This window comes from Coregonus lavaretus (genome assembly GCF_964263955.1).
Source record: "Coregonus lavaretus genome assembly, chromosome: 17".
NCBI lineage: Eukaryota > Metazoa > Chordata > Actinopteri > Salmoniformes > Salmonidae > Coregonus > Coregonus lavaretus.
Window position 1 is genome coordinate 44,619,026 of NC_140004.1, and position 9,241 is coordinate 44,628,266.

At 45.1% G+C, this 9,241-nt stretch overlaps 1 protein-coding gene across 1 annotated transcript; it reads left to right on the forward strand.

The window, feature by feature from the left end:
- The first annotated feature begins 1,094 nt into the window (after positions 1-1,094).
- LOC311144197 (palmitoyltransferase ZDHHC19-like) lies at positions 1,095-8,354 on the forward strand. Its single transcript, XM_084180204.1, has 8 exons — positions 1,095-1,203; positions 1,334-1,455; positions 2,235-2,374; positions 6,401-6,582; positions 6,676-6,778; positions 6,917-7,008; positions 7,305-7,624; positions 7,922-8,354. The coding sequence occupies exons 1-8, from the start codon at positions 1,166-1,168 to the stop codon at positions 7,990-7,992; spliced, it is 1,068 nt and encodes a 355-aa protein (XP_084036330.1). The 5' UTR covers positions 1,095-1,165; the 3' UTR covers positions 7,993-8,354.
- Positions 8,355-9,241: the final 887 nt, after the last annotated feature.

The window sequence follows — 9,241 nt, forward strand, 5'->3', positions numbered from 1 at the left end:
AAGATATTGTGTAAAATAATGAATTTGAAGAATGTATCTGCGCTGTATGTTTGTTAGCTAGCTATCCAGGCAGTTTTAGAGGAATGATTCCATAATTATTTTCAAATTAACTGCCAATATGCCAACATTCCATTCAAACAATGCAGTCAATCCACAGCCATACGCTGGCTGAAATCAGTTGATGATAAGGACTTAGACAAGTTGTAAATGCAACAAGTACTGATATCGTATCATATAATTGCACTCACAGCTTTCCTAGAAAAAAAGTTGGATATGTATGGTCTGTTTACATATATTTTAGAGGCTATTTATACAGAAAATGTGTATAAAACCTGTATAAACTGTATTTATAATTATATAACAATATTTTAGGTTGACAATAATTATATTACACAATTTCTGATACATCACATGCCTTACTTTTATTGTCCTGTATAAATAAAATCAGAATCATGCCTCTACTGCCATTCATTCCAATAAGACTGGAACTTTGAGGGTTCATCACATAGCCCCCCTCTAGTAATTTAATAGGATCTCTATGATCAGCACCAGATTGCTATAACATAATGATGTGGTTAGCTGATGCGTCAAATGCCAACCAGGCATTGTAAGATCTGGAATGCGTCAGCATCGGCTGAGCAGACTGTGGGAGGCAACCCGTCTGCCTAGGGAGACTAATGACTGTATCAAATAATAGCTTAACTTTGTAAAAAAAACTCTGTCTACATATATATTTACTGTTTAATAAACAATTAAATAACAATCATAGGCCTATATGGCTTCATAGTGTGTGTGTAATTTGTTTTAAATCTAGGCTAAATAGGCTATTTTATTTTAACTAGGCTGCACGTCCTATCACGAGTCGTCAGTGGCTTGAGCGCGTTCTCTCATATGTGGTTTCCATGACAGCATCATCGGGGTCCTCTATCGTGAGGAAGTGGGAAGCTGGATAGACGAACATTAATTGTAGCTCAAAGAAAATAAAGCATTTTTAGATGAGATAGTAAAGAAAACATTTTTATTTTCGAAAAGTGTTTTTAATGTTAACTAGGAACTAACATAAATTGAAAGTTTGGAAGGCATGGAATTGGACAACGACAAGCCGCGCAAGAAGAAACGGCCGCACTGGATTGTGAGAGGTCTCGGGCCGAGTTTTACTGCCTGCATGGGTTTCGTAATAAGCGTTCTGTACATCACTTTCCCGTAAGTTTACAAGCTAATGTGCTCTTATATTATAGTGTCCCTAAATGTCACATTCAATCAAAACCCAGATCCACCTGTCGTTTTCTGCGAGGATGACTTCACAGTTTACTTGATACCTTGTCCTTGCCAGGTGCGCTTGGTTGGCTACTCATGTTTCAGTAGCCTATCCTGTGGCCTCTGCGATGTTACTAACTGGGACCTTGGTAACTTTCCTTGTGTCAAGTTTCATGGACCCTGGCATTCTCCACCAAGGTAATATTATCATGTTAACATAGTTATAATAGTGTTATTAAATATATATAGATGACATCTCTGGGAGCTTTGATATTCCTTTCAAGAGTTATTAATAAGTAAGCAACTAGGCTACTTCCTCTACCAAGAGGTCTGTATCATTATGGCACAGGTGGTACAGATCTGCTATCTTCAATTGATCACTCTGTTGTTGCAGAGAATTTTCCTGTGCAGCAGGAAATGCAAGCTTGTAATGCATTCGAGTTTTAAAAAGGCTTCTAAAGTTTGTAATTCCCACTTTAACATTTCAGACTCGATTTGCCCTTGTAACAATGTAGCCTCTGTCCCTCTCCTCGCCCCAACCTGGGCTTGAACCCTCGGCACACATCCACAACAGTCACCCTCGAAGCATCATTACCCGTCGCTCCATAAAAGCCGCAGCAATGCAGAGCAAGGGAAACAACTACTTCAAGGTCTCAGAGCGAGTGACGTCAGCGATTGAAATGCCACTAGCACGCACCGCAAACTAGCCAGCCATTTCACACCGGTTACACCCTAACAAAAAAATTATCAACCCCTACATAAATGTCCATTAATTATAATCCACCTAATAATTCACATTTCCTGTTGCTGCAGGATTATTTTCATTCTGTGAGAAACTGGTCAAATTAAGACCCTACATCTGTATCTGAGCTGCAGAGTTGTTGAGTCAAGTCCTGCTCCAGCTTCTTTCTCCCTCACATCCCTTCTTCCACCTCTCTCCTCCCTCTCCCTCCTCTCTCCTCTCTCCTCTCTCTCAGACCCCCCATGGCCAGGCACAGCAGAGGTGGCCTATGTGATAGTGAACGGTCAGAAGTATGAAATGGACTGGTGCAGCAGGTGTGAGCTCTACCTTCCCCCTGCGGCATGGCACTGCCGTCGCTGCAATGCCTGTGTGGACGTAAGTGTATTGAAATGATGTGTACCTAACCTATCAGACTGGAACCACAATTCAGGAAAGACTCATCAAATTGGCTTTATCTTTAACTACCTCCCCCTGTTCATGATCTTTATCTACCTCCCCCTGTTCATGATCTTTATCTACCTCCCCCTGTTCATTATCTACCTCCCCCTATTCATTATCTTTATCTACCTCCCCCTGTTCATGATCTTTATCTACCTCCCCCTGTTCATGATCTTTATCTACCTCCCCCTGTTCATGATCTTTATCTACCTCCCCCTGTTCATTATCTTTATCTACCTCCCCCTGTTCATGATCTTTATCTACCTCCCCCTGTTCATGACCTTTATCTACCTCCCCTGTTCATGATTTTTATCTACCTCCCCCTGTTCATGATCTTTATCTACCTCCCCTGTTCATGATTTTTATCTACCTCCCCCTGTTCATGATCTTTATCTACCTCCCCCTGTTCATGACCTTTATCTACCTCCCCCTGTTCATGACCTTTATCTACCCCCCCCTGTTCATGATTTTTATCTACCTCCCCCTGTTCATGATCTTTATCTACCTCCCCCTGTTCATGATCTTTATCTACCTCCCCCTGTTCATGACCTTTATCTACCTCCCCCTGTTCATGATCTTTATCTACCTCCCCCTGTTCATGATCTTTATCTACCTCCCCCTGTTCATGATCTTTATCTACCTCCCCCTGTTCATGATCTTTATCTACCTCCCCCTGTTCATGACCTTTATCTACCTCCCCCTGTTCATGACTTTTATCTACCTCCCCCTGTTCATGACCTTTATCTACCTCCCCCTGTTCATGATCTTTATCTACCTCCCCCTGTTCATGACCTTTATCTACCTCCCCCTGTTCATGACCTTTATCTACCTCCCCTGTTCATGACCTTTATCTACCTCCCCCTGTTCATGACCTTTATCTACCTCCCCCTGTTCATGACCTTTATCTACCTCCCCTGTTCATGACCTTTATCTACCTCCCCCTGTTCATGACCTTTATCTACCTCCCCCTGTTCATGACCTTTATCTACCTCCCCTGTTCATGACCTTTATCTACCTCCCCCTGTTCATGACCTTTATCTACCTCCCCCTGTTCATGACCTTTATCTACCTCCCCCTGTTCATGACCTTTATCTACCTCCCCTGTTCATGACCTTTATCTACCTCCCCCTGTTCATGACCTTTATCTACCTCCCCCTGTTCATGACCTTTATCTACCTCCCCCTGTTCATGACCTTTATCTACCTCCCCTGTTCATGACCTTTAACTACCTCCCCCTGTTCATGATCATTATCTACCTCCCCCTGTTCATGACCTTTATCTACCTCCCCCTGTTCATGATCTTTATCTACCTCCCCCTGTTCATGATCTTTATCTACCTCCCCCTGTTCATGATCTTTATCTACCTCCCCCTGTTCATGACCTTTATCTACCTCCCCCTGCTCATGACCTTTATCTACCTCCCCTGTTCATGACCTTTATCTACCTCCCCCTGTTCATGATCTTTATCTACCTCCCCCTGTTCATGACCTGTATCTACCTCCCCCTGTTCATGATCTTTATCTACCTCCCCCTGTTCATGACCTTTATCTACCTCCCCCTGCTCATGATCTTTATCTACCTCCCCCTGTTCATGATCTTTATCTACCTCCCCCTGTTCATGACCTTTATCTACCTCCCCCTGTTCATGACCTTTATCTACCTCCCCCTGTTCATGACCTTTATCTACCTCCCCCTGTTCATGACCTGTATCTACCTCCCCCTGTTCATGACCTTTATCTACCTCCCCCTGTTCATGACCTTTATCTACCTCCCCTGTTCATGACCTTTATCTACCTCCCCCTGTTCATGACCTTTATCTACCTCCCCTGTTCATGACCTTTATCTACCTCCCCCTGCTCATGACCTTTATCTACCTCCCCTGTTCATGACCTTTATCTACCTCCCCCTGTTCATGATCTTTATCTACCTCCCCCTGTTCATGACCTTTATCTACCTCCCCCTGCTCATGACCTTTATCTACCTCCCCCTGTTCATGACCTTTATCTACCTCCCCTGTTCATGACCTTTATCTACCTCCCCCTGTTCATGACCTTTATCTACCTCCCCCTGCTCATGATCTTTATCTACCTCCCCCTGTTCATGATCTTTATCTACCTCCCCCTGTTCATGACCTTTATCTACCTCCCCCTGTTCATGACCTTTATCTACCTCCCCCTGTTCATGACCTTTATCTACCTCCCCCTGTTCATGACCTGTATCTACCTCCCCCTGTTCATGACCTTTATCTACCTCCCCCTGTTCATGACCTTTATCTACCTCCCCTGTTCATGACCTTTATCTACCTCCCCCTGTTCATGACCTTTATCTACCTCCCCTGTTCATGACCTTTATCTACCCCCCCCTGTTCATGACCTTTATCTACCTCCCCCTGTTCATGACCTTTATCTACCTCCCCCTGTTCATGACCTTTATCTACCTCCCCCTGTTCATGACCTTTATCTACCTCCCCCTGTTCATGACCTTTATCTACCTCCCCTGTTCATGACCTTTAACTACCTCCCCCTGTTCATGATCATTATCTACCTCCCCCTGTTCATGACCTTTATCTACCTCCCCCTGTTCATGATCTTTATCTACCTCCCCCTGTTCATGATCTTTATCTACCTCCCCCTGTTCATGATCTTTATCTACCTCCCCCTGTTCATGACCTTTATCTACCTCCCCCTGCTCATGACCTTTATCTACCTCCCCTGTTCATGACCTTTATCTACCTCCCCCTGTTCATGATCTTTATCTACCTCCCCCTGTTCATGACCTGTATCTACCTCCCCCTGTTCATGATCTTTATCTACCTCCCCCTGTTCATGACCTTTATCTACCTCCCCCTGCTCATGATCTTTATCTACCTCCCCCTGTTCATGATCTTTATCTACCTCCCCCTGTTCATGACCTTTATCTACCTCCCCCTGTTCATGACCTTTATCTACCTCCCCCTGTTCATGACCTTTATCTACCTCCCCCTGTTCATGACCTGTATCTACCTCCCCCTGTTCATGACCTTTATCTACCTCCCCCTGTTCATGACCTTTATCTACCTCCCCTGTTCATGACCTTTATCTACCTCCCCCTGTTCATGACCTTTATCTACCTCCCCTGTTCATGACCTTTATCTACCTCCCCCTGCTCATGACCTTTATCTACCTCCCCTGTTCATGACCTTTATCTACCTCCCCCTGTTCATGATCTTTATCTACCTCCCCCTGTTCATGACCTTTATCTACCTCCCCCTGCTCATGACCTTTATCTACCTCCCCCTGTTCATGACCTTTATCTACCTCCCCTGTTCATGACCTTTATCTACCTCCCCCTGTTCATGACCTTTATCTACCTCCCCCTGCTCATGATCTTTATCTACCTCCCCCTGTTCATGATCTTTATCTACCTCCCCCTGTTCATGACCTTTATCTACCTCCCCCTGTTCATGACCTTTATCTACCTCCCCCTGTTCATGACCTTTATCTACCTCCCCCTGTTCATGACCTGTATCTACCTCCCCCTGTTCATGACCTTTATCTACCTCCCCCTGTTCATGACCTTTATCTACCTCCCCTGTTCATGACCTTTATCTACCTCCCCCTGTTCATGACCTTTATCTACCTCCCCTGTTCATGACCTTTATCTACCCCCCCCTGTTCATGACCTTTATCTACCTCCCCCTGTTCATGACCTTTATCTACCTCCCCCTGTTCATGACCTTTATCTACCTCCCCCTGTTCATGACCTTTATCTACCTCCCCCTGTTCATGACCTTTATCTACCTCCCCTGTTCATGACCTTTATCTACCTCCCCCTGTTCTTTATCTCATGTAGTGTCTCAGGCTTTATGTGCTATCATCAGATCTGTTTGCACATGTTATGTGCGTTTTTTTTGTGTGTGTGCGTGTGTGTGCGTGTGTGTTGTCTGTCTGGTTATGTGGGTGTGTGTGTGTCTGTGTTACACAGCGGTTCGACCACCACTGTGAGTGGCTGAATAACTGCGTGGGGAGACGTAACTACCGTGTGTTCCTGCTCTTCCTCCTGTTGCTGACGTCATACCTGCTACTGGTCCTCTCCTCCTCTCAGCTCTACCTCTTCCTCACCCTCCTCATCCTGCAGCAGCCCTTCAGCCTGCCCCACGCCACCACGTATCCAAACTCACACACACACACACACACCTGGGTCACAGTCCCAAAGTGTACGCATGCTATTCTCTTTAAACCTTAACCTTAACTGGCCAGTGTGGTCGTCATGGTTACCAGCCTGGCCTGTGTTCTCTTGGTCTTGGTGATACTCATCAGCCACATCAAGCTGATCTCCAATGGAGAGCCTTCCTCTACTATAGTGAGTCACTACACTCTCTCCCCGTCGCACGTGCACGCACGCACGCACGCACACTTTAATTGGAGCATCATTCGGTTAACTGAGGATGTATTATAATCTGGTGCCCCATCTCTCCCTCTCTTTCTCTCTCCTCTATAGGAGCCCTACTTTGAGCCTGATGATCAGAACCCGTTTGATCAGGGCTGCTGGAAGAACTGGACCCACGTCCTCTGTTCTAAGACTGGACCCAGGTACACTACATCACCTAATACACTAATACAAACAGGTACATCACTAATACACTAATACAAACAGGTACATCACTAATACACTAATACAAACAGGCACATCACTAGTACAAACAGGTACACCGCTTCTTTCATTGTTAGTTCATTCAATTAATATGTCGACAACACACGTTTGAAAGGCAATGTTCGGGGAGACCTCATTCACTGTAAATTACCTTTAAATCGCGCATTGTCCAAATCCACGATCAGATTGAATCCTGGATTGATAGTGATAACCTGTTGTTGTTGTTGTTGTCCAGGTATCTGGGGGCTGTGAAGCCCAGCAGAGGAGGAGACACTGAGGGGGACTGGAGCAGAGTAACCCCTCTCCATCAAGAGGACCTGTGTTTGTACAGCTACGGCCAAGTCTCCTGTTGTAATACCTGTAAACATCACAAGGTGGCGGTAGGCCCAGCCAGCCGGGACCGTTTCAAGCACAACACGCTGAGTCTAGACAGTCTGAAGGAAGGGAGAGGGAGTCACTACTGCTACAGGAAAGTAGAACCAGCCGGCTGTGTGATAACAGACAAACACAGCAACAATAAAAAACCCTCACAGAGCTCTGCTGTGGAGATCCCAGGTGAGGCACAGGTTCAGTACTGGGCAAGTCCTCTAGTGACTGACTGGTTTGGGTTCTTTCATTCAGCTTCTGATTTCTACCTGAGAAAACCGGTACCTGAGAATTTAGACCTGAGAATTCTTGTGTGTGCTATGAATGATGATGGATTATTGAACCTGTTGCCAGAGTAACCAAAACATCAACAGAAATGGTCTAAACGTCACAACATATTTTCATCATAGAGTGGTAATTCAAGTCCACTTGTAAAACTCTTTAATTGATTGTGAATCATCCTCACAGATCTCTCCTTCATTTCAGATATAGTGGCTGCTGGTGATGAGGACTTGGACCAGGAACGGGATGAAGTTCCGATCAGAGCGGCAAAGTAGCTTTACATCCTGACCACCAGAGGGAGCTGTGTAGACCACCACAACAACACCATACACCACCAGCCCCAGACCTGGACCACCTCAACACAACACCACCTGAACTTACAGAGACAGAAACACACTAGGGACCCATCTATAGGGTTAAACACTAACCCAATACATCTGAGCGAGAGAAAAGACGGGGAGGGAGACAGAGAGAAACAGAGTGCATGTGAGAGTGAGAGAGAGAGCGCACAAGAGCGAGAGACTGTGTGTGAGAGAGAAATGAAAGAGTTTGGTCATACAAATCAAACTTTGTGTTTAATTTGAAGAGGGGAAAGGGGGAGGGACTAAGCATAAAAGAAGTAGGAGAGCATCTACTGTTTAAAAAAAGAAATAAATACATTATTTTTTCTCAACAAGGTCCAACTCTGCCTGAACTTCGTTTCATCATCACATTCATCATTACATTCATCATCACATTCATCATTACATTCATCATCACATTCATCATCACATTCATCATTACATGTCGATATCTTATTTCTTCTGCTCTCTGTGTGTGTGTGTGTTTGTGTTTGTGTTTGTGTGTGTGTGTGTGTGTGTGTGTGTGTCCAGGTCTTTTGGGGCAGGTAAAACTGCAACTCTTTATGTACAACATGTTATTCAAACCACTGGGCTAATCTATTCAGAACAAATTCACTTGAAACTCACTTGGTCCTTTCTTTTGAAACCATTCAGCAAAGGAGAGAGACATTTCTCTTATTGCCCAGATAAAGTGTCCTCTCTTTTCGAGAGTCTTATTTTAAATATTTACATATTTGAAGCAGTGATCTGATATATGATGTGTCTATTTGAATGGGGGAGAAGGCTACTCTGGCTGTATCTCAATACAGTTGGGTAGAACTCTAAGAACAGCTAGCATATCTGGCAGTGCTCTGGTCACTTTCAATACACGGTCTCCCCCACTCTCTCCTTCCTTCCTTCCTTCCTTCCTTCCTTCCTTCCTTCCTTCCTTCCTTCCTTCCTTCCTTCCTTCCTTCCTTCCTTCCTTCCTTCCTTCCTTCCTTCCTTCCTTCCCCTCTCCTCTCTCACCCACTCCTCTACTTTCCTCCTCTGTCCCTCCCACCTCCTCTCCTCTCCCCACTCCTCTCCTCACTTCCTCTCTCCCCCACTCCTCTCTTCTCTCCCTCCCTCCTCCTCTCTCCCCTCCTTCCTTCCTTTTCTCATGTAAACACAACACAAGGACTTCCCTTTCCCCCCTCCTCCC

Excerpts from the sequence above, each read along its gene's own strand:
- LOC311144197 (XM_084180204.1), top strand. The coding sequence starts at position 1,166 with ATGGGTTTCGTAATAAGCGTTCTGTACATCACTTTCCC. Across the intron at positions 2,375-6,400 it reads GCTGCAATGCCTGTGTGGAC|CGGTTCGACCACCACTGTGA; the intron begins GTAAGTGTATTG and ends TGTGTTACACAG. Across the intron at positions 7,009-7,304 it reads TGTTCTAAGACTGGACCCAG|GTATCTGGGGGCTGTGAAGC; the intron begins GTACACTACATC and ends GTTGTTGTCCAG.